This window comes from Haliotis rubra, unplaced genomic scaffold, assembly GCF_003918875.1.
Source record: "Haliotis rubra isolate DU_JTF1 unplaced genomic scaffold, ASM391887v1 Scf1528, whole genome shotgun sequence".
Classification (NCBI taxonomy): Eukaryota; Metazoa; Mollusca; class Gastropoda; order Lepetellida; family Haliotidae; genus Haliotis; species Haliotis rubra.
In genome coordinates, this window is record NW_025765479.1 from 94,563 (window position 1) to 121,484 (window position 26,922).

At 38.4% G+C, this 26,922-nt stretch overlaps 1 protein-coding gene across 1 annotated transcript in view; it reads right to left on the reverse strand.

The window, feature by feature from the left end:
• Window positions 1-359: 359 nt before the first annotated feature.
• LOC124270564 (multiple epidermal growth factor-like domains protein 11) overlaps window positions 360-26,922 on the reverse strand; it is a 39,029-nt gene continuing 12,466 nt past the window's right edge. The window contains exons 7-23 of the mRNA XM_046705579.1: window positions 25,588-25,725; window positions 24,881-25,021; window positions 24,664-24,798; window positions 24,403-24,526; window positions 24,094-24,248; window positions 20,731-20,868; window positions 9,916-9,920; window positions 8,903-8,966; window positions 8,254-8,373; window positions 7,925-8,155; window positions 6,570-6,755; window positions 5,607-5,744; window positions 4,221-4,358; window positions 3,224-3,361; window positions 3,009-3,143; window positions 2,471-2,594; window positions 360-2,321 (exon numbers count right to left, since the gene is read on the reverse strand). Coding sequence (XP_046561535.1) covers window positions 2,198-2,321; window positions 2,471-2,594; window positions 3,009-3,143; window positions 3,224-3,361; window positions 4,221-4,358; window positions 5,607-5,744; window positions 6,570-6,755; window positions 7,925-8,155; window positions 8,254-8,373; window positions 8,903-8,966; window positions 9,916-9,920; window positions 20,731-20,868; window positions 24,094-24,248; window positions 24,403-24,526; window positions 24,664-24,798; window positions 24,881-25,021; window positions 25,588-25,725 — 2,234 coding nt within the window. The 3' untranslated portion in view covers window positions 360-2,197. The remainder of the gene's footprint in view (window positions 2,322-2,470; window positions 2,595-3,008; window positions 3,144-3,223; window positions 3,362-4,220; window positions 4,359-5,606; window positions 5,745-6,569; window positions 6,756-7,924; window positions 8,156-8,253; window positions 8,374-8,902; window positions 8,967-9,915; window positions 9,921-20,730; window positions 20,869-24,093; window positions 24,249-24,402; window positions 24,527-24,663; window positions 24,799-24,880; window positions 25,022-25,587; window positions 25,726-26,922) is intronic.

The following is a 26,922-nucleotide window of genomic DNA, read 5'->3' on the forward strand; positions in this document are numbered from 1 at the left end:
AAACCTTGTTATTACTTCGACCATGTAAGTAATACACCACAGTTCTGCGTAAAAGTCAGCTTGTCTGTTTTTTAAGTTCTCCTTTACGAACAAGTATATGTTGCAGGTGTTCATTTCAATCCTGGAACCCGCTACCAGTCCTAATCTTGTTAAACATCCGCAAAATGTTAATAATTGAGGAGTGGATGAGTAAGTTAACATTTAACGTCACATCGGCAATATCAGCCATATCGTGAAGAAAACAATTTTTTAAAATAAAAAAAATAATAACATGTTAGAGAGTAAAACCTGTCGATGATGGACAGTAAAAATAGTATCACATATATGAACACAAAACTAGCATGTAAAACTTAAAGAAGACAATACAATATAAAACACGGGCTAATGATCGCCAACAACTGAAGGTAGATCACCATACTAGGAACCATAGGGACTCATAATCGTGGAGGAAAACGAAGCAGGCGAACACAATTCGTAGAAAATAGCAATGATGCATAACTGCATATTTTACTGATGAACACACAGCACATATCTCATAAAAGAAACCATAAAGTCAGACAGACAAGCTAAATAGTGGATTGTGCCAATGTCATACTATATTTACTACACGAGTGCCTAAATGTTGCTATTTCCCGAACGAGAACGAGTGATATACCGATCTTTAGGCACGAATGTGATATGGGCACGAATATAACGCTCTATTTATGAACGAAGTCGTCAAATTGAGGAAAGTAAACCCAAATCTACTTTCAAACATAGGCTGGCTACCTGCCGTCGCCGCATATAGAACGCAACGTCATAGAAAAACGTGACGTCACGGCATTGTTCATAACGTTACGTCACCGTGACGAAGTGATATTTTGCTTTAGGGCATAGTATGAAAAATCTGAACCCCAATAGTTTCGCCATCGTAGATAATGAAATTTGTAACTGCAAAAAATATTGCATTCCTAATCCGCATATAGTGAACAAGGCCAATGGCGACTCTCAGTACAACCTGCAAGGTTGCTGCTAGATAAAAATACGTCAGGGTTAATAACATTTTCTTGCTCACTGGCCACAGGTTTATAATAAGAAAATACAATACAAATAGGCGTCACTGACCGACGTGAAATATAGTGGGAAAACAACAAATGGTTCAAGTGGATATTATTTATGTTACAAATCAAATCATTTGGAAAGAGTAAAACATGAGGTGACAGTACATATAGTTTGTATCATAATTTACTACGATATGACGAGGTGCATGTGACCTTCCAAAGAAACATACCACGGTTTTGCACTAACAAACCAGCTATCGGTGGTATCTTGATATTTATATAATGACGAATGTACACACGGGCAAGTCTGAAAGTTCTACATATATGACATTATATACACATGAGGCTTATTATTGGTGATATGTTTGACATTCATGAAAAAAGGTGTCAGTGAAATATGTACATAGAGACATGCATAAACGTTCGACAAATAAGAAACGATAGCAATTTTTCTCCGGGTATATATAATTTTGAGCTAAGATATATCAGTCTAGGAATGTTGTAAAAGTGACATAGTTTGGCGCAATTTGCAAACCTTATGCCACAACAAGGAACAAGGAACGGACTTCACCCATGCTGTGAATCAAAACTTATATGTGCAGGGTAATAAGGAAACGATTCAACCGTGTTTGAACTTTTGAAATGTTTCAAACAGTATCTAAATACTATACTGAATAAACATGTGTTGTATTTCAGTGCAATAACATGGTTAAGGTAACATATTTTTGTGCTACTTTCAACCCACACGTATTATGAGGAACACAGTACTTGTCTTCACAGCTGTGAATCAAACTTGCATATTCAGGGCGACAAGCAAACATTTCAACCGCAAACAATTATTAAGAGAGAAATATTCAAAATAATACAAAATACTTACAACAGGCCATACACTGAATCATGATATGAGCTATATTCGAGAGTGCTGAGTTCAATAAACACTGCTGTTGATGCTTGCAGTTGATAAAAGATAAACGCTGATTACCATTTTCATAATCGTGACATTGTGGATATTTAAGCTAGAACACGACTGGCTCGAGTTTTATTCTAATTAGTGACCTGAAATGAGAAACTACCTTTGTCAACACTCAGAACAATTTACTACTAATACAAAAGACTATTCTATATCCATATACATCACGACAGGACGCTTTATGCAACTATTCGTTGGTATTGTCAATGTGTTCATATGTGTTCTCCACATCTGGATCCTTGGTCCTCTCGTCTAAAGACAAGTAGTTATCTTCGGGTTTCTTTTGTGACGCATCCAGTTGAACCTTCAGTCTGTAATATACGGAAATGTTTCAATCCTTATGATTCTAATATAGACATTTTTTCATCCTCCGAAATGCGTTCCTATACATAATATTATGTGGTTAATATAGCACAAAATGTCAATCGCTGTACTTAAGTATCAAGTATCTTCCCCTTACCTTCTGTTGTAAATGATGGCTGTCAGCAGAGCGATTAGAGCCAAGACGAGCAGTGTCCCAAGTGTTGCTGCAACTGGCACTACATGGTTTGAGTGTCCTGACGTTGTCGAGCACTCTGTACAACCTTTCAGAACATAGAAAAGGGGTTCATATCAGCTGCTTTGATGTCTTACCAAGTTACCTTCACTCGGTATATAGATAGAAAACAAGAATTCCAACAGTAGTCTGGATGACTGAGCAAATTTTGCATATGGTTGAAAGAATACATTAGTTTCATAATATTTCTTATTGATTTTGGTATCTTACCTTGACACAGGGGCTTCATGAAGTTACCCTGACATCCTTCGGGACATTCCCCACTGGATTTATCACAGCTTAAGGCGTCTTTACACTGACCACATCGTGACATACAGTCAGCCCGTACATACCATCAACGCATTCTGGGGAGTAGACGAGATATATATTTATATGCCTAACTGCCAGACTTCTACCAAATAATGACAAATTAAGATTTCCCTCACATCAAAATGTACCCCACCTTTACAAAAGGGTTCTTGAAACCCTGGCTGACATCCTTGTTGACATGTTCCATTGATCTTGTTACAAGGCAGGTTTCCTTTACATTGGCCACAGTCAGTCTGACAGTGGTGTCCATGGCGACCATCACTGCAAGCTGTAAAGATGTGATAAACCGTCAACAAACAAGATAAAACGTTCAATATATACAGGAACAAGTGAAGATTTAGTACCTACCCTGTGAACAGAGATCTGGCCACCATCCAGGCTGACATCCTCCAGGACACTTCCCTGTTACCTTGTCACAGATATCAGTGTCCAGACAGTGACCACACGGAGACGCACAATTGGCACCATAACGTCCATCCGGGCACGCTGTAGACAGTAACATGAACACGTGCCACTGAACAATAGTCTAAGTTAGAATTAGTCAATTACATAAGGTATTTCAACATCAAATGTCATGGGCATTTGGGACATATGTGCATTACTTTTGACATGTGTGCTCGAGTTCCTATGTATGTGTAGGTTTTTTTAATGATTGCTAAATTTGTGTTCATGCAGATCAGGAATTTCCTATGGAGATAAAGGATAAAGTTAAATTTGAACGAGATGTATCCAAACTCTCCAATTTTTTACACTTTTGTTCTTACCGACAAGTCCCCATGGTCCCTAGTGTGGTGATCTACCTTCAGTTGTTGCAACCTATATCCTGTTTTTATATTGTATTGTCATTTATAGGTAAAATATTTTAGATTTAATTACTAGTCTTAAATTTATTCCTGTGATATTCTAGTTATTTTACTGTCCTTCTTTGACAGGTGTTTTATAATGTAATTGTGTTTATTGTTAATTTATGACTTTTAAGTCACAATATGGCTGAAATATTGCCGATGTGATTATAAATTTTAATTCACTCACCCACTCTTACAGACATATTTAGATTTTTTTTTCTACCCGAAGATGCATTTAAACATCTAATTTCCAATATGTAATATGTAATATCCAATATGTAATATGCATACACTTAAAAACAACACAGGTGTGGCATATTTACATTACATGAAAAAGGCCAATACAACCACCAGTTTTGGTCACGTATTCTCCCTGACGTCACCACAGACCAAACAGTACATTTGGAATATGTTTGCTAATGTTCCTGTTGAATAGTAAGACATAAGATATAAAAGCTATCATCCTCTTGTTGCTGATGTTACAATTGCAGTTGACTTACGCTGATCACACCTGTCACTGAACCACCCTGCTGCACATCCTCCAGGACATGTTCCATTTGTCTTGATGCAAACACCACCATCCACACAGTTGCCACACTGGACGCCACAGGCTAGACCATAGTAACCATCTGGGCATGCTGTGTACATAAAATATAAATTCAGGTTATCTTCAATATGACTAGCCACATCTACAGTTAATCCGATGTTGTTGTATCGTATTTTAGCGTGACAAATGATAAAGATGTTTCATGTAAGACAGAAACTAAAAATTCATTGGTTACCGAGCAAAAGGTAGCACATAGTCCAAATAAAAGTGTACTTTATCAATAAAAATGCAAGGGTGTGTTCTCAATGTTAAATTTCGTCACACATGAGTACAAACTTCTACAGGATCTACATGAATACTGTTAGTTTAACAACAGAGTATCGAAAACATGACCAGACTGCACGTTGCGCATATACGTTGATTTTCTTTATAAATTCAATTCAGAAAGTTTGCACACCTATTCGTCTGCCTTTATGAAAGTTATTCAAACTGGCCCCTTTGTTATCCGTTAAATCACCAGTTTAGTCAATACTGTTTATCATAACACAAAATACAAAGCTATAGTCGTTTTGGTTTTTTGATATTGATGAAGACTTTTATACCTTTTGTATCTTTTCGATGACATGCATTGACAGAAACAAAGTTCCCAATCCCCAAACACGTATACATACGCACGCACGCACGCACGCACGCACGAGGGCACGCACACACACATACAAATACACATTCACTACCGCTACCACTACTGCTACTACCACCAATGCCACTATCAAAATAACCGCTACCCAGCCCAGCCCACCACTATCGTTACTCAAAAGTGTGTTTTTTCTTCATATTAATTGTAAGTATGAGATACACCCAACCGCTACCATGGTATCTATTCTTTCTTTTTCGGAACATACCTGTTTGGGTGTTATCGTCAATGTTTAGTAGCGTATGGGTCCATTTTGGCCCAGAGACTTATATGTTTCCACATATACAATGTACAACTGGTCGCTTAACTCAGAAACTCATTCAGGAAAGGAAAAATACATCTGACGCATATGCAGACTCTTTAACAAGTTTAACCCGTGAAGGTCCAGGGTTAGAATATTGATCTTCAGCAACCCATGCTTGTTGGAAGAGGCGGGTGGTCAGGCTCGCTGACTTGGTTGACACATGTCAGCGGTTCCCAATTGCGCAGATCGATGCTCATGCTGTTGATCACTGGATTGTCTGGTCCAGACTCGATTATTTACAGACCGCCGCCATATAGCTGTAATATTGCTGAGTGCGGCGTAAAACTAAACTCACTCACTCACTTTATCACATTTAACTAAACTTGTAACTATGCTCAAACCTGTTTGGCAGTCGGTTCCATAATATCCTGGGAGACATCCCCTAGAACAGCGACCAGTGATCTTGTCACATACGTCATTACTGTTAAGGCATCGGCACTGTTTGTCACAGTCTTCAGAAAACCATCCATCACTGCAAACTGATAATTGTTTGATATTTTCAGATATAGTCACCATATACATAATGTAGAACTGTATGTATTGATAACCTAACACTTTGATAAAACATATGCGTCACTTCAAATATGAATACACATTTTCTTTCAAAAAGTGGTTAAATGTAACATAACATATGTTATATTTGAGATTAAAATTTCTAAACAAAGTACACATTTTAGTGTTGTTGTGTGTTGAGTCCCATCCGTTATTCCAACCCACATTCTCAGCGCAAGGTATCTCTTTCATAGGGCACAGACGAACAACCATGACACAATGTATGACCTACAAAGACGATTCAGTACGTTCAAATATTACCATTTGTGTGACAATTTGGATAACACCACGTGAATCTGTTTATGGCGTACACGAACGAATGCACGGTCAAAACGCTTACCATATATATATATATATATATATATATATACATAGTAATGTGGATTAGAATCAAACAGGCACCGTGAGAAGTGGACTCCAGTTTTGCTAGTGTATCATCGGCCGGTGGTATACTCTACTGAATGAATACAGCTGATGGATAGATACATTTTTCATTGATGTTGAAAAGATTGAACAATTCAATAAAGAAAACCTCACTGGGCATTGAATTTAAGTAATAACAGCATTATACTTAATGTTAAAAGTCCTCATAGATGGGTGCAAAATGTTTAGTTCATCGCTGCAATATCCATTCGAATTTAATATGTTTCAACAGCCCGATAGATAATACATGTATCGATAGTGAAACCTTTTCTAGTTCATACCAATGAAGAACATATCCAAATATGTAAATCCACATAGCCATGACATACCAAATATCTGCACTTCACACAAAGTAAGGAATTTCAGTGGACCAGGTATCCGTATAGTGACCGTGGTTCCTGTCAGTGGCTGGCGGCAGGTGACGTTAGCTATAGGAGGAGGATGTTCAGTTGATGGCCAGTTGTAGCACATCTGGCTGCCCACAAATATCTCCATGCCGTTGCTTCTCTCCTGAACTGCACAGATGGAAGACACATATGATAAGTAGAGAATCTCAACCGTTTGACCAGGGACATGATGCATATAAACTCAAGTTGATAAAAGTTAAAACCTATGAGGCTTCACATCGAATGTATCGGTGCACTTAAGATTCGTTAATATTTTAAAACTCCGAGGTTTGTAGTTTGATGTTTTTTTAAATATTTCTGGTTTTACAATGATAGATTACTTGGAGTCTGTACAAATGCACGACTTGTAAGACATAGGTGAAATTTTTTAAACGAGATTTCTTAAAAATTATGAGCCTGATGATTGTGGTCTATATTAAAAGGGCATGGGAAACCTACCGACTTTATCAATTTATCTTAAGGATATGAAGAAATCATACGGCTAAAGTACAAGATTACCATGAAGTATTTCTAAAGCATTTCATGTACATGCAAAGAAAACTAAGTCAACAAACATATCACATGGTATTTCATTGAAAGCAGGGACTATGAACTGCTGCTGTTCTGGACAGATTGTCATCTCTTGTTTAAAGGAAATAGTATTGTTAGATACATTTTGAAAAATATGTTTTGTAAACAGATAAATGAATTTTAAACAATGTAGTATAAATTAGCAACTGTGAATGTTATTGGCTGTATGTCTTAAAGTAAAGTTTATTTATTTATTTAAAAGTAAAATTATTGTACTCCTGAGAGGGTACGTAAGTCCCAAAACTTTCAAAGTTAAGTTTAAGCTTTCCGGATTTTAAACGTATTATTTTTCATCTTTTAAACTTCGGCTAATTGTTTCCTGCAATCGCCAGCAGCTGAAGGGACGGTGTAAATCCAACTAGGGTCGATCCATGCAGGTAGCAAAAGCACTACATGTCCCCATGGTCCCTAGTATGGTGATCTACATTCAGTTGCATTGGCGATCAATAGCATTGTATTGTCCAAACTAGTTTTCTACTTGCCGAGGTGACGTTACATTTTAACTTTCTCATTCACTCTGTGGTGACATGCTGTTCTAAATGCGTCATAATTGGATGAATTTGTCCATTCCATTCATATTTTGGAATGCTTTTGCATTTGATCATGCTTTGTGAAAACAACCCATGAACTACACAAAATAAATGAGTGTCATTTGCTTGCACCGTTTGACACTACCACTACCATTTTAATCGTATGGATGAACTCACGGTCATCGCCACGTAGATAAAGCCTGATGTGTTGTATCTTCTCTGGAACTAAAGTGTTCAGGTTCACAGTCCAGGTGGGATTTGTCTCATTCTTTGTATGAGCACATGTCCATGGCTGGCTCCTGGCATCTGTTGTGGCTCTGCCGTCAACACCCAGTCCTGCTCCATGATCGTTTGCATTATTGGATAGAGTACTACTCTGGCTACACGATCTTCGCAGAGCAATATTTTCTGAAAACAGCTACACAACATTAGCATGACAAGTGGAATGAACAAATACTAGTGACACGTTGACATGGCATTACCTATATGCATCTTCCCATACTCACGTTTCTGACAGTACGGACCAAACCATCCTTCCTGACACATGTCCTGACCACCCATCTGACTACAGGGAGCTGAGGGGAAACTGTTACAGAGCTCTGTGGTACTGCAGTGACATTGGGCATCTGTATTAAAAACAGTTCTCCTTGTTGCTTGTCATATTTAAAGCTCCATGCAGGTAGCAAATGTAGGTAAGTCCTCATGGTTCCTAGTATGGTGATCTACCTTCAGATGCTGGCGATCTATAGCTGTGTCTTATATTGTATTGTCTTCTTTAATTACACTGTTTTAGTTTTACATGCTAGTTTTATGTTCATATCTGTGATAGTATTTTTACTGTCCATCGTCGACAGGTTTAACTATTCACAATGTTTTCATTTTTGTATTGTATAAATTGTTTTCGTCACGATATGGCTCAGATATTGCCGATGTGACGTTAAATATTAACTCACTCACTCACTCACTCATATTTAAAGGTTTGCTTGAGAACATAGTGATAGGATTCGAGTGAGTGAGTTATGATTTATAGTCACATCGGCAATATTTCAGACATATCGTGGATAGGATTCGAGGATGGCAAAGTATTTGTGAATCAAGACTACAGATCTGCTTATAGTTACACTTGTTTTTACATTTCGTGAATAACGTCCCTACCAGTGAGGGCCGCAGTGACACAGACCACAAGCAGTCTCACCCAGCACCATTCCATGTTTGATATCTAAAACAGAGGCAAAGAAAGTGAAACTTTAAAAATCATGGTCAAAGTCAATCTCAACAGAATGTCTTCTGACAACAAATATATCAACATGAGGGTCAGCATGACAGAGTCAACAGTGTTTCCATTTCATAACAATGTGAAATTTTAGTGACTCCAAATGATATCAAAACAGGACTTGTGCTACCTTTCAAGGCGCGGGCATGTAGGGGGGATGCGATTGATCTAAATAATAAGAGTGGCAATTTCGTAAATATCAAGATGTTTTAATAACCGAAATTTCACAGTACTTTATGTATGCCAATAACAATTGCCATCTTATCTCTTACCATAGTTGTAATGAAACAATCCTAATTGTTAAGTTAATATTTTACATTAACTAGAAGATGAATACAATAGAACACGTTGTGTTGGACTAATTCAAGATGGCGGACGCGACCAGTCGCATGTGAGACAGCTCTCGACTCTAGTGGATCATTTACGCAAATCTATGTGCATGCAAGGAATATATATCGCTTACAAGTCTTGTCAGAGATTGTAGTAGCACATACGAAGAAGAAAGGGGTTCTTTCAAGCAGAATTATGCCTCCTAAGGACAGACATAGGCGACAAGGGTCCAAGGCGGCAGGGGCCAAGGCGGCGAGGAGCCTAAGTGAGAAGAGGAAACCATCAGGATCCCCTTTAGACTCACTACCACCGAAAACACCGAAACAGACGACACTAGAAAGTGTGTTTACGTTTGAGACCAGTACCCCTCAGCCTAACCCCCAGGGATCAGAAGCCTGTACCAGTAAGAGTTTGAACGCCCCGCCATCACAACAACCAGACTCGGCTACGCCCGGTCAGGACGACACAGAGCACGATATCTCCTACCCGTCGTCCCTGTTCAACTTCATCAACGAGGCCTCTCAAGGTGTCCTAACAAGCAAGTTGACAAGTGCGTTGATGTTACCCCAACTGCAGGACAAATTCAAACAGGCGTTCATGTTGGTGGCAAAGGACGTCGTTGAGGCTGTATTGAGGGAATACATCGAACCCATGCAGAAGGAGATCAAAGAACTGAGGACAGAACTGAGGATGAAAACGGACGAACTAGAGCAATATAGTCGTAGGAATTCCCTCAGGATCAGCGGATTACCGGAGGACATACACGAGGAGGGCAGGGACACCGAGAACATCGCCATTGATGTATTGAGAGGACTACACTAGACCCTATCTCCCTCAGACATAGACAGGTGCCACCGTGTAGGGAGGAAATCTAAGGACAAGCACAGGGACATTATCATCAAGTTTGTGAACTACAATGACAGGAACAAAGTGATCACCAACCAGAGGAAACTTCGCGATACACGGTGTAATGTGTACATCAATGAGGACTTAACTAGACACAGAAGTTGCCTATACAAGCTAGCCAGAGAACTCAAGAAACAGGGACGAATTGAGTCAACGTGGACAAGAGATGGACGTGTGAACATTCTCGAACAGATCGAAGGACGTACCCGTGTGATTCACGACGAGTCGGAACTCGATCAGTACAGGAGATAACTGTGTTCTAGTTGTGTTCATGTGATGTGTGCTAATCAAGGATATTCATGGATTGTAAATATGTAAAATGTAAGTAAATTTGAAATCCACATTTTAGCCGCTACACATCCTGTTATCATGTTTTCTGTGTGTATATATCACTGTATATAGCCTTACCTTTCTTGTTTCCAACTTTCTCATTATTTGTACCAAATCTGTTATTTCTCCTCAGTATCCATATTCCATTATTGTATCCAAGCACAACCTCAGATCTGCATTGCCGTTCAGTCATGTGTTACAATTAAACATGTATGTATCCACTGTCACACTGTAACCATATTCTATGTATCAGTCTGTTTAAACAATGGGTAATAATGTTATGCAACATCGTGTGGCGATCGGTGTCTTCAATTGTGTCCGACTTTGCAAACAACTGCGTATGAATGTAAAACATTATTTTTTCAGCATGAGTGGCAAATCGTTCAGAGAACATTTTCTCACTGAACTCTCCTGCATGTATACTATCTTAACAATTTCATGTAAATCAAGCTGTGTGTTAGTTACTCTTTGTGTGCTGCAGTCGCAAATTGTCAATATCAATGTAGTATTACATCTGCTATTGTTAATTCAGCTTGCGGGAGACGTAGAGTTAAATCCAGGGCCATTTTCACGTGCAGACTATGACAAATCACTCTCAATCTTCCATCTCAATGTGAGAAGTTTACGCCACAAACTAAAATACCTGTCTGAATATTTATCTGAATATGACATTATTTGCCTAACTGAAACCCATTTAGATTCCGATGTTGATACTGATACGCTCAAATGGGTGAATTTTCATGAACCCATACGGAAAGACAGAAATTCTTTCGGTGGTGGAGTTATCATGTATATTAATCACGCTCTCTGTTTTACGAGATTATGTCATCTTGAAAATCACTGTGATGAATCTATATGGGTTAAAGTATTTATCCCACAAAAGCCGCTTGTGTTATGTGTCACCTACAGACCACAATACCAAGGTTTAGAATACTGGAGTCGGCTTGATAGTAGCATTGAGACTGCATTAGATATCTCGAGTAAAATTACCGTTGTTGGCGATCTAAATGCAAACCTTTTGTCCAATAATAACACGTATCTGCATGATTTAATAGCTAGAAAAAAATCTGAAAAATGTTATTAAAGACCCAACGAGAGTAACAAAAACAACGAGCACACTGCTTGATCCCATCATTATATCTGAAGATGTTGATGTTTTAGACAGTGGTGTTGTAGATTTATGTAAAAGTATAAGTGACCACAAAGGTACGTATATCACCGTTGATGCTCATGTAAATACCAGGTTAGCCTACAAAAGAAACGTATTATGTTATGAAAGAGGTGACTATGAGAAACTCAATGCTATGATTAATGAGACAAATTGGTATAACATATTTAGTAGTTGCAGGAATGTTAATGAAGCCTGTGCACTGTTTTATAAGCATCTCAACCGTTTTATATTTGTGTGTATTCCTTCTAGAACGGTCACCATTCGACCAACTGATAAACCTTGGTTTAATTCAGAACTTCGGAGAGAATGTAGAAAAAGAAATAGAATGAGAAAAAAAGGCCCAAAAGACAAACCGTCTAGTAGATATTTTGGCTTATAAGAAACAAAGAAATAAAGTAAATAATATGAAATGTTATGCAAAGGATTCATTTTATGCCAGTCTCACAAACGATTTTTTACTTGATCTGTATTCTAGTAATAAAAATTCCTATTGGAAATTACTTCGGTTTTTGATTAATGATTCAGGATCAGTCACTTGCATTCCGTCTTTAAGACAAAATGATGCAGATGAAAACCCAACGTTATTTACTGATATGCAGAAAGCAGAGAAACTTAATCAGTATTTTCAGTCTATATCTAGTATTGATGAAGAAAACACAGATATGCCATTCTTTGACAAACGCACTGATTCTGTTTTAGATAGTGTAACAATTGATGTAAATGAAGTGTCCGATATAATCAAATGTTTACATCTTAAAAAAGCTTCTGGCCCGGACAGAATCAGTCATAAGTTTCTTAAAAATGTTGTACATTCAATAAGTATCCCACTGTGCATGTTATTTAATCAGTCATTAAAAGTAGTATATATCCAAGTGTGTGGAAAGAAGCAAATGTAATGCCCCTATTTAAAAGGGTGATCCCTCAATGGCCTCTAACTATCGGCCTATATCCTTGATCAGTTGTGTGGGCAAGGTGTTTGAGAGAGTGATGTTTAAACGTCTGTACAACTATTTTCATGCAAATCGATTATTGTATAAGTATCAATCAGGTTTTCAGTCTGGTCACTCAACTGTCCATCAATTAATTGAAATATATGACCAAATCTGTGCGGCTTTAGATGATAAAAAACACTATTGTATGGTTTTCTGTGATGTCTCTAAAGCTTTTGATCGTGTGTGGCATAAAGGTTTATTGTTGAAATTAGAAAAATACGGAATTCATGGTTCATTGTTAAATTGGCTAGCAGATTACATAAGTAATCGTTCACAAAGCGTCTTTGTGAATGGAGCCCTATCCAAGCCGGGGTATTTACAAGCTGGTGTCCCTCAAGGGTCAGTCCTCGGTCCTTTCTTATTTCTTGTTTATGTCAATGATATTGCTGATGATTTAAACTGCTTGACACGATTATTTGCTGATGATTCGTCTCTTGGGTCATCTTCTCATGATCGTCTATTCATTGAAAGAGATTTGAATTCAAACTTGGAAAGGCTGCGGGCTTGGGCAAAGCGGTGGCTTATAACATACAATCCTGATAAAACTGAGGCAATCTTTTTCTCCTTGCAAAAGAATGTTGATGCACTAAATCTGTACTTTAACGGGGTTTGTGTCAAAACAGTTAATAATCATAAACATTTGGGATTAACATTTTTCAAAGATTGTAAATGGTCTGACCATATTGATAATATTGTAAAAATAACTTCAAAAATGATATCTTCTCTACGTAAACTCAAATTTTTATTACCACGCTCTGTATTGAATAGAATTTACGTAATGTTCATAAGACCCCATTTTGAATATGCGTGTGAAGTATGGGATGGATGTGCTAAATATCAAGCAAATAAATTAGAACAACTGCAATTAGAAGCAGCAAGAATTGTAACAGGTTTACCTAAATATACTCATCATGAACATCTGTATTATGAAACTGGTTGGGAATCTTTAGCAGAACGTAGGAGAAAGCGTAAACTTCGCCTTTTTTACAAAATACAGAATAATATGGCACCATCGTACCTTATTGATCTTGTTCCTGGGGACGTAGCATCTAAATGTAGCTATAATCTTCGCAACTCTGATGATATCTCACTTCCTTTCTCGCGATTAAAATTTTCCCATGATTCTTATATTTTCATCCACAATTAGAATGTGGAATGAACTTCCAGTTGAAGTGAGAAAAAGCGAGTCATTGAATTCTTTTATATCGAATATTGTTATAAAACATAAAACTGCTCCTCAATACTTTGATTCTGGACCGAGAATCACTAACATCATCCTTACAAAACTACGTTACACCTGTAGTCAGTTGAATTATGATCTATTCCGTGCTGGTTTAAGAGATAACCCAAGTTGTTCTTGTGGAAATGTTTGTGAAAATTCTTATCATTACTTATTTGACTGTCAATTATATACAGTACAGAGAACTATCATGATGACTAATTTACGCAGTATTACAAATGTGGATATAACCTATGAGTTACTATTACATGGCAATGCAGATCTGACTGTTCACATAAATCAAAACATATTTAAAATTGTTCAAACATATATTTGTCATTCAAAACGATTTTCTTAATTGTTGCAATTGTTCCTCTTTTCCCATATTTCTGCTCTGTTCTTCTCTGTCCATCTTGTAGAATGAATGTAAATAATACTATGTAAATACTACGGAGAGGGTGTTCTAAGTTGTATAACTTGTACCCAATCCTTTTCTCATGAATAAAATATGTTTAAAACAAACTTGTTTCGTTTGCTTTAAGGTCGACGAAGTGACAATGACATTTATGGTTTGTATCCATGTTGCATTTAGACAACCCATGAATATAATTATATTGAATATGGAGATATTCTTATGAATGTGGCAAGGGCTTTGCAACTTCTGTTTGTTAGTGAAACTGAATTAGATAGAAACGCACATGACCTAATTCTTGATCAATGTTAATCTTAGTATAACGAATATGCGGTGTCAAAATACAAATCCACTGATTCTTTGTTTCACCCGCCTTCACCAAAGCACCTCGACAAATCCTCGTGTACATACGCCTCGATATACCGATGTTTGCAGAAAGGCTATGAATGTTAAAAGAAGTGGGAAAGGATATATCACTCACTCACTAAATACATGACATTTTAAACATAACGTTCACTTTTACTGTTTTCAGCCATGTATAATATGGGTGCTTCCAATTGTTCTAATTGTTGTATCTCAATTCGCTCTGTAACCGACATTTCGGAAGGAAGAAAGTGAGGTGAAATTGGGTTGAACGTCGTGCTAGAGAATATTTCGCTCATATCACGACGTGCATGCGTGTGTATGTGTATGTGCGGCTGCTTATACTAGCGCAGATAAGCTGGTTTTATAGTGCTAGCCCACTGAGATACCATGCCGCAGTGAAGCATGGATACCCCACTCAGACACACTATACTGATTCCGAGCCGACCAGTCTTTCTTGTACCCATTAATGCCGAGCGCCAGGCAGGAACCAACAAGTACCATATTTGAACGTCTTTTGGTATGACGCGGTCGGGGATCGAACCTGCGACCTTCCGCTCTCCGGGCGGACGCTCTAACTACTACAACACGGAGGCGGGTCAGAGAAAGGAAATTTTGGATTCATATAGCCTACCACTGATTCATAATTCGCTCAAACATGTATGCACTTGATTGTAGCATCTTTATGCTCTGATGTACGTAGACATTCAATAGCCATAGAAATTCGTTGTAATAAATAGAAACACGTTTTTATCAGATACTGTGGCACAATCGACAACTTGACGCGTTTGACCCGTGAAGGTCCGGGTTAGAATATTGATCTTCGGTAACCCATGCATGTCGTAAGAGGCGACTAACGGGATTTGATGGTCAGGCTAGCTGACTTGGTTGACACATGTCATCGGTTCCCATTTGCGCAGATCGATGTTCATGCTGCTGATCACGGGATTGTCTGGTCCAGACTCGATTATTTACAGACTGCCGCCATATAGCTGGAATATTGCTAAGTGCGGCTTAACACTAAACTCACTCACTCGACGCGTTTACACTACGAGGATAGAAAGAGGTTTTCATACCAGCTAGCTGGGGATATATTAAGAATAGTACGCATAGCCAAATGCAGTTATATGGTTATATTCAGTGTACGTTCGTGGTGATATGTCTGAACAAAGCGCAGTGCAACTGTGGTGTGATCGTGAAATGTTTACATTCGCTGTGCATTAAACGCGGTATTGCTTTGTTATACACAGACCGAAGTCCATTTTGCAGTTTGTATACATCTAAAAGCCTGCGTAAATCTAGGTCACGGTGAGCAGAGTCACATTCCCTTCATATTCATATGAAAAAAAGCAGAGGAGGGCGGTTCTATTGAAATACGTAATTGAAATTGTTCTGAAGAAATGTTTTTCAAGACTAAGACATGGTCTAGTTCATAAATCACTGTGTATGAAAGAACAGACAACGATGTATGTTAATGATCAATATCTGACTAACAGGATCGTAGCATGTTATCACATACAGAATCTGACGCCGATACACTGGTATTAATCACTCGATGATCTTTCATTTATATAGACAGAAGGGATTAGAGCATTATGAACAAAACTGTGGCTCTACTCACCTCTCACACCCACACCTCAGAGTTGTTCAATACACTGTACAGCTATACCGGTATGAACTACCAGGAAGTGAATAAATGAAGCATGAGGCACCCGTGAAGAGCCACCTCCTCGTGGTGCGTGCTGGGTAACACTAAGATCGCTTCAACCCCCGTGTGGACCCGGGTGCATATTGATTAACAGCACCCCATTGCTGGTCGTACGACCGAATTGGACATCCCCGGGTTGCGCCCCTGTGTCGATGGAGGAAGCGATTCTAGTGGTTGAGGGCAATGGAGCCAGGAAAGTGTTCCTATTGCTCAACACACCGCTTCGGCCCCAACTTCACCTAGACAGGTGGTTCAATGGGCCCGATTCTATCAATCGGCTGGTCATGTCGAGGTCTGTGCATTACTTGTATTTGAACAAATTATATTATGAACTACATTTTTTACTTTAGGTCTTGGCTCATGTTGTTTGTAAAATATCACCTGGTTTTGAAATATATCCTATTTAATTTGCCTTGAGTGTTATGCCCAGAAAGCGATGGCTCATGGGCCAATCTGGTGGATTGATTAATTTTCAATTAGTCTTCTGTTGGAGTACACCATCTCAGTATCCTCGGTGCCGCCAGTCGGTGATCCACTGGTATATAGCATTGTCCTTGTGATACTCCGTGGTGGGTGTGGAGCTGGGATGGTGAACCTTCTCAAATTAACCATGGCGCAACCAAAAAAAATAAGCGCGCATTAGATGAATGTTCATCTCTGATGAGGACAATACTACAAACAAATCTCCTGATATTTGGAGCAGATGTCTGGTAGTATCGTCTATATGATGGTGGACCTCTTAAATAAATCCACTTGCCACATCCAAAGCAATTTATGGAATTGTTGGGAATGTTCAAACTGTCATAAACATAGAAACCGAACTTAAAAATCAAGGTGTCACCAATATGAAACGTTTCATAGCAAAGAGAAATTGTGAAAATACAAAAACAAATGCATACTTGCTTTCGTTTTCTCGACCCAAACATCCAAAATGTATCAAAGATGGATATTGTATCATCGAGGTGGAACAGTACATACCAAACCCACTTTGTTACATACCCAAACCCACAAATGCTAAAAGTTTGGCCATGGTGCCCAATCTTGCAGGATTCCCGTCACTTGTTACCGATGTGGTGAAGCTGCACCATGACGGATCTAATTGTCTTACATCTCCAAAATGTGTGAGCTGCCATGGAGAACACATGTCTTCATCTATGCAATAGTCAAAACTTAAAGTCCCAAAGAATATAACATACCAGGAAGAAAAGCTTTTATTAAATGCAATCCCCTCATCAACAGGTATGTCACACTCAGCAGCTGTCACACACCCTCTTTCTAAAACCGTCAAGTCTGTTGCCTGCCAGACTGATATTACGTGGGTACAACCAGACAAGTACTCTGTCATTAAACAAGTACAAAAGAGACACAAGTACACAGTCACAGACGCATCCAACATCAATGGTTTCATCTCCTATTGTGAAACATGCAAGCCAGAAAGTAGATTACACACAAAAATCTTATCGATTTCCTAGGGTTCATGAGACCCAGTTCAAAGTTTCAGCAAATTTCAGATACTGGAAGACATGGATGTCTCCCCTCATCCCCGTGCAGGCGACAGAAGTAAGTCGCCTCGGACTGGGAAATGTAGATTCCCAGTACTTCCAACATCAACATGAGTCATAACTCTTTAATTCAGTGGAATTGCAGAGGTCTGGAAAACATTTTCAATGAAATACAATTACTGATACAGGATTTTCGACCGTCGGCGTTATGTCTTCAGGAGACATATATAAAATCTACAGACACTTTTAATTTACGAAAATACAGTGGTTATCACTCTTTCTCTCCTCAAGGAGATAAAGCAACTGGGTGTGCTTCTATGTTGGTACGGCAGGTATTATCAATAGCCCTGTTTCTCTTCATACCAATCTCCAGGCTGTAGCTGTCCGTCTGTCATTGCGCATTGCGTTAACACTAGCAGTTTGTATATCCCCTCCTTCTTCTACTATTCAACAATCAGATCTTCAAAACCTGAATGATCAACATCCGAAGCCATGTCTCATCATGGGCGATCTTAACGGACACAACCGGCTTTGTGGAAGTGCCCGTACAAATAAAAAAGGTAAAATCCTTGAAGAATTCATTTCCGATAATAACCTGTATATATTTAACGACGATACAAACACATATTTACATCCATCTGCTGGAACCTATTCTTCTCTGGATCTGTCACTCGCTGGCTCCATCTTGTATAATGAATGTGAATGGATGGTCCATGATGACCTATGAGGGAGTGATCACTTCCCCACCATTCTCAAAACATTCAACCCTGGTGATGATCCTCCTTTATCAAGAAGGAACTTCGCCAGGGCTGATTGGTCATTATATGAGACTCTGTGTGTTGAACACTTAACACATGGCCTTTTCAGGAACAGTGAAGATCCTATACAGTCGTTTTCCGATATACTCACTGACATTGCTGGCCAAACTATACCCACGTCCTCTGCAATTCCACATATTCGTAAACAATGGTTTACCAATGAATGTAAACAGGCCAGAAACAGTAGGTAGAAAGCTGAAAAGTGTTTTCGCAAACTTCCAACAGTCCATAATTTAGATAAAGTTAAAATTTTAAATGCCAAGGCTCGACGCTCTTTTAAACAGAATAAGCGTCAGTCTTAGAAGAACTATGTTTCCAAAATTAATTCCCGTACACCGATTTCAAAGTCGTGCAAAAAATAAAACGTAAAGGCTCAAAATCTACTGTCCACCATCTCAAGGATGGTGACAATTTATTAACTGATAAGTCTGACATTGCCAATAAGCTTGGTGAAACTCTCGCCAAACATTCTTCTTCGTCAAATTACGTCCCAAAATTTAAAAAATATCAGAAACAACAGGAAAAGAAGAGAATAAAGTGAGTGAGTTAAAATTTAAAGTCACATCGGCAATATTTCAGCCATATCATGACTAGAACTAGTTCTTAACTCATAATACATGCACAACATATAAAACCTGTCGACGAAGTACAGTAAAAGTACTAGACTATCACAAAATGAGTTAAAACTAGCTAGCACATAGAAAAACTATTTTCGGACAATACAATGTAAAAATGGGCTATATATCGCCAGCAACTAAAGGTAGATCACCATACCAGGAACCATGGGGACTTACTGTGCCTTTGCTACCTTCATGAATCCTAGCTGAATTTACACCATCCCTTCAGCCACTGGCGATTATTCCCACGTATTGGTCGATCTGATGATGTTGAATCTTTCAGCTGCGTTCATGTAAATCAAAAACTTTATTAGCTCTCCAAATAGAGGCAAGCGGTATCCAGTCTTTAGTCAGTGCCTCCTTGTATGGTCGTCAAGACGAAGATTCATTTGACATCTAATTTCTATGCAGATGATTTATACAGTCACCGTGCTTTATAAGCATTTGAAAACAATGTTTCAGGCTCAGTTTACGAGTATTCTATTTCCGTTTTCATTACCCTCAGCAGCTGTGACACATTTACATTATGTACGAAACAGATCATGTTTAATATATTGACCAACCTTCCTGTTGAATAGTGAGAATAGTGCATGTTAACACCAGTTTAGGTCATTTGATGATATGATTCAGGATTTAACTGTCAAATAAGAATGTCATGGCAAAGTGCGTCGTTTCCACTCGATGGAGATGATTCACTTAACATAGAAGCTAAGAATTCATTAGATACTGAGGAAAGGGTCGTCATGGTCCCTGGTATGGTGATCTACCTTCAGTTGTTGGGGATCTATAGCTTGTTGTTATATTGTAACGTCTTGTATAGTTAAAATGTTTTAAATTGATTACTTGTTTTAACAATTATATCTGAGATAAACTAGTTGTTTTACTGTCCTTCGTTGACAGGTTTTTATAATATGCCTACAACTATTATAAATGTGTAGATTGATATAGTCACGATATGGGTGAAATACTGCCGATGTGACATAAACATTTTAACTCACTCACTTACTGACGAAGTGGTAACACACGGTCACAAGGACAGTTAACACTATCAATAAAATACAAGTCCGCGGTCTCACTGTAGAATCCCGTCACTCCTGTTCCGTTTCAGCTGGAAATTTGGAAACATAACGTCAGTGGAATCTTATTGGTCCGTGGTGTGGCATTTTATAGTTGAAGTATTATAGACCAATACATCAACAGTTTTGTTCACGTTATCCCCCTGGCATCACCACTGACGAAACAGAACGATATTTTACCAACCTTCCGATAGAATAGTGAGACATGAGAAACGTATCACATAATATCATCTTGCTGCTGCATTTTATAACTGTAGTTGGCTTACGCTGGTCACACCTGTCACTGAACCACCCTGTTGCATATCCTCCAGGACATGTTCCATTTGTCTTGATGCAAACATCACCATCCACACAGTTGCCACACTGGAAGCCACAGGTCAGACCATAGTAACCATCTGTACATTCTGTGGACATAAACGAATTATTTTCTCAGTTAATCCGATGTTGTGGCTCCGGATGTTAACGTGACAAATAAGACCATCATGACACTTGAAGAAGATGCTTATATACAATAGAATCTCAAGATTCACTGGTTACTTAGAAAAAGATACCAAATAGTCCATAATAACATTATACATTAGCAATACAAATACAAGACAGTGGTCGGTATGTCGAATCTCATCACGCATGAGTACAGACTTTAGAAGGCTATGCAAAGTTGCTTTTATTGGTTCCGTTAAATCACCAGATTAGATGAAGCAGTTAAATATAACAGAAAATACGAGCTTAAGTTCTAATGCGCGTTTGCTGGACGACTGTTGGATTACAAAACCATAAAAGTAAATATATTCGATGATCCAACACTGTTAAATGAAACCAATAAATAAACGAAACATGCAACCAAAGTATAATGGTATTTGTCTTCGCATTGACACCACTTTGTGAAAATTAACTTAAATGCTAACTATTTTGCATACCTGCTTGGCAGTTGGTTCCATCATACCCTGGGAGACATCCACTAGAACAGAGACTAGTGATATTGTCACATACATCAGTACTGTAAAGATAAAACAAATATCTCATGAGGACATATGGCCTCGATATAAAGCGCAAAGGCATTATGAGTGAGTGAGTGAGTGAGTTGGTATTTATTGTCACATCGGCAATATTTCAACGATATCGTGACGAGAACCAAAGGGATAACAGTATAATATAAAACATGTGGTCAAGGAACACAAGAGGCACGATCAGTTCAGTGATAGTTAAAACGCATTTTAATGCTGTAGTCACTTAGACATACATCGATGAAACCATTGGATATTGCATACAACCACCCTTTGGTATTTGCCAATACTTACAATCCACATAAATAAATCACGTGGAAGCTTTAATTTTTTTTACCTCATGTACTTATCTTCCAAGACAGCTCAGGCTCGCTGACTTGGTTGACACCTGTCATCGGTTCCCAATTGCGCAGATCGATGCCAATGCTGTTGATCACTGCGTTGTCTGGTCCAGACTCGATTATATAGCTGGAATATTGCTAAGTGCGGCGTAAAGCTAAACTTACTCATTCATTCACTCCAAGACAGCAGTTCACTTCCTGTGAATATACTCGGGAAGAAACATGAGAGACAATTAATACTTGACACATTAATGGAAAAGAAAAAAAATATTCTTTGCATCAACATTACAGTGTCCCTTCATCAAATATGTATCATTTACATGTATCTGTAAGCTGATTTTTTTTACACAAGGTTGGTTTAATGAACAAACTCCTGATTACAAGCCAAACACCAACATCAATATCTGTAAAAGAAATAACTGCACACAGCTATTGTAATACAAAAATGAAGTCAGTCATTAACCGACACCAACACGAATTGAAAAATTGCAAAGTATCATTTCTATGGCATTTCTTATATGAAGAGCAGCCTTCTTATTTAATACGATCATGAAAGGTATACCACTATTCACCACAGGTTTGTGCAAAATTTAGTTTGGCTGCTTTTATAGTTCTCCTTTAGGACAGGCATGTGTTGCAGGGTTTGGTACCCGCGATAGGTCCTGATCTTGTTAACGCCCATGTCTGGTAAAGTGTTTTAAAACTACCATAAAATGAAATATATCTTCCAAATACATACTGCTGGTACTGTATCCACAAAATGCTCATAACCGAGGAGGAAAATGAAGTAGGCGAACATAATTAATTGAATCTAGTAATGAACATAATTCATTAAAAATAGTAATGATCCATAACTGATATTTCACTGATGAGCATACAGCACTTATCTCATTAAAGAAATCACTGCGTAAGACAGACAAATTTAAATTAGTTACTTTCAAAAATAGGTCACACAAGAATATATAGAATTGAATTCCTACTCCGCTTATAGTAAACATGGTCAATGGCGATTCTCAGTCCAACCTGAAAGGTCGTGACTGCTGCTCAATAGAAAACGTCATGGTTACATAATACATTCTTGCTCACTGGCCGCAGGTTAAAAAATAAGAAAATACAATACGAATAAGCGTCACTGACCAACGTGAAGTATCATGTAAAAACAGCATGTTGCTCCAAATTCTATGTTATCGAAAAAACAGCGTGTTGTTCATTTGGATACAATTATGTTGCAAATCAAAACAATATCATTTGGAAAAAGCAAAACATGAGATGACAGAACATGTAATTTGCCACAATAAAACGAAGGCTTATTATTGGTGATGTAATGAAAATATATTTGACATTCATGAAAAAAGGTGTCAGTGAGATGTGTACATACCAGCACACCCCGGTTTTGCTCTTACAAAGCAGCTATCAGTGGTATCTTTGACACTTATAGAATGACGCATGTACATACGGGCACGTTCGACACATATGAAACTATAGGTGCTTGAGGCTCATTATTGGTGATATGTTTGACATTCATGAAAAAAAGGTGTCAGTGAAATATGTACATACTGACAAGTGTAAACGTGATTTTGAGGTGATGCATTTCAGTGCAGGAATATTGTTAAAGTAACATAGCTTTGTGCAATTTGCTAACCTTTAGATAGACAGTGGACCCGATTAACCAAAAGGTCACATTTCCTTCACCAGACCGATGGCAAGACGTGTTAACATGCGTTGAGGTAAACAATACGTCAGGCCAAGTGTTCTTGATAACTATCATGATCAGGGATGCAATAACTCTTAAAAAAGAGGACTCAAATCATTGCATTTGATAAAAGATACAGGCTGATTAACCATATTCACAATCGTTATATTGTAGATATTTTACGCCAGAGCACGACTTACTTGAGCTGTACACTAATAGTGAGTGAGTGAGTTTAGTTTTACGCCGCACTCAGCAATATTCAGCTATATGGCGGCGGTCTGTAGATAATCGAGTCTGGACCAGACAATCAAGTGATCAACAGCTTGAGCATCGGTCTATGCAAATGGGAACCGATGACATGTGTCAACCAAGTCAGCGAATCTGACCACCCGATCCCGTTAGTCGCCTCTTACGACAAGCATGGGTTACTGAAGGTCCATTCTAACCTGGACCGTCACGGGTCTGTACTCTAAAAGTGACCTAAAGTGAGAAACTACGCTTATCTACACTCAGAACAATTTACTTTACAAAAGACTACTCTATATCAATGTACATCAAGACAGGACGCTTTATGCAACAATTCAGTTTAAATTCGTCCCTGAGGGACTTCGACTGCATTAACATAAGGATTGGTATTGTGAATGTGTTCATATGTGTTCTCCACAACTGGATCCCTGGTTCTCTCGTCTAGGGGTATGTAGTGGTCTTCAGGTTTCTTTTGTGAGGCATCCAGTTGAATCGTCAGTCTGCAATGTTTTAATCCTTACAATTATAATATAGACATTATATCATTCTCCGAAAGAAATGCATTCCAATGTAATAACTGGTCAATTTGGCACAAAATGTTAATCCCCGTAGTGAATATCAATGTATATAGTTTATACCTCATCTTCCCCGTACCTTCTAATGTAAATGATGGATGTCAACAGAGCGATGAGAGCCAAGATGAGAAGTGTACCAAGTGTTGCTGCAACTGGCACTACCTGGTTTGAGTATCCTGGCGTTGCCGGGCACTCTGTACTACCTTTGAAAACATAAACAAGGGGTTCAGCTGCCTTGGTGTCTTACCAAGTTACCCTCAAGAGATATATAAAGATAAAGAAGGACAGTGGACAGGGCAGAAAAATTACAACTTCCGTCACATTCAAAATTGCATCCCACCTTTACAAAAGGGTTCTTGAAAGCCTGGCCGACATCCTTGTTGACATGTTCCATTGACCTTGTTACAAGGCGAGTTTCCTTTACATTGACCACATTCAGACTGACATTGGTGTCCATGGCGACCGTCACTGCAAGCTGTAAAGGATTATTAACCATCAACGACAAGTCAAAGCGTTTAAGACATATTAACAGTAACAAGTGAAGATTTTATACCAACCTTGTGAACAGAAATCTGGCCACCATCCAGGCTGACATCTTCCTCCAGGACATGCCCCCGTCACCTTGTCACAGACGTCAGTGTCCAGACAGTGACCACACAGAGACGCACAATTGGCACCATAACGTCCATCTGGGCATGCTGTTACATAAACACGTCCCAGTGAACAATAATTAGCCTCGGTGATGCAGTTGAAATGTGTCTGTTGTGTGAGCAGGAGGCATTACAACACCAAATGTCAAGGACATTTGGGGCATATTGTCCATTACTCGTGACATGTTTGCTCAAGTTCCTATGTATGTGCAAGTTGATTTGATGATTGCTAAAAGATTGTTCATGCTAACCAGGAATTTCCTATTGAGATAAACGATAAAGTCAAATCTGAACGAGAGGTATCCAAACTTCAGAGCTCTCGAATTGTTTACACCTTGGTTGTACAGACGTATTTTGATTTTTTCTACACGAAGATGCATTTAGACATCTAATTTTCAATATACAATGTGTATACCTTAGGAGCATTAGAAAACAGCATCATCTGAAAAAGACCAATACACCACTAATTTTGGTTACTTATTCTCCCCAACGTCACCACAGACGTAAGAGTACATTTGTAATATGTTTGCTAATGTTCCTGTTGAATAGTCACACATAAGACATAAAGGATACCATAGTGTTGCTACCGCTATCAATAACTGCAGCTGACTTACGCTGATTACACTTGTCGTTGAACCATCCTGCTGCACATTCTCCAGGACATGTTCCATTTATCTTGATGCAAGCATCACCATCCACACAGTTTCCACAGTGGTCGTCACAGTTAGGACCATAGTAACCATCTGGACATGCTGGGTACGCACATAAATGTTTCATGATGTCAATATTGTTTGCATTTAACGTCCTCTATTTCCATAATGACAAAAGAAATGATGGCACAAGGAACGATGAATGAGAAACAGAAATTCAAATTTTCTTGACCACATGCAAATTACAACAGTATGGTAATTAACAAACGTACACATAATTTTATCGTTAGCTAAATAGTTGGCCATTAATGAAACCGAAACATAAACAAATCATACTTAGTCTGATCACAGTTTTAATCGTAGTACTATGTTCTTTTAATTCATGGCTAATTTTGTCAAAATTGCCGACAGCTGAATGTATGATGTTAATGTAGTTGTGTTACTGTGCCTTCGTGACAGGTTTAAAAAGATACATGTAATTTTAGTAATGCGTAATTTGATCTCGTCACGATATATCTGAAATATTGCCTGTGTGAAGCTAAATATTAATTCACTCATTCACCATTCCTTCAATATTCAAGCACCATTTGCCTCGTATCTGTACCACATTTGAACACGGGTAGCATTCTCTTGTACATCCCACAGAGCATATTCCTGTGAACTTATTCCACAAATGATTATGAAAACAGTTTCACACTTTGACGCACGGTTCATACCATACCGTCTCTTCTGACAAGCTGCACACATTAAGTCTAGAATGTTCACTTTGCTAAGATACAAGGAAAATATTCCAGGGAAGAGGTCTCAGTAAAACCTGAGAGCAAAGAAAAACCTCACACGCGGTTATTCCGGGAAAAGAAGAGATGCTTAATATATAGTGTGAAGCACACTTCAGGTTTATATTTATGGTTCAACCCGCAAATCGTATCTTAGAGAGCTCCATACCATTCATAATCAAGGTATCAGAATGTGTCTGGGCGCATTCAGAACTTCCCCAGTCGAGAGTATGTATGTTGAAGCAAACGAACCATGTTTAAAGTTAAGGAGAATGAAACTCGCACTTCAATATACTGCTAAACTTCACTCAAATCCATCTAACCCCGGTTTAAACTTGGTATTGAATCCTTCCTACAAGGATTTATATGATAGTGAATCAAACTCAACCCCACCTCTTGGTATACGTATACAGTCCCGTATCAGGGATGCTCATTTAAATCTTGAGAATATATCAACATTTAACATTCCAGAAATACCGCCTTGGTAGTCCACTCAGCCGGATTGCTTGACTGCATCGAATAT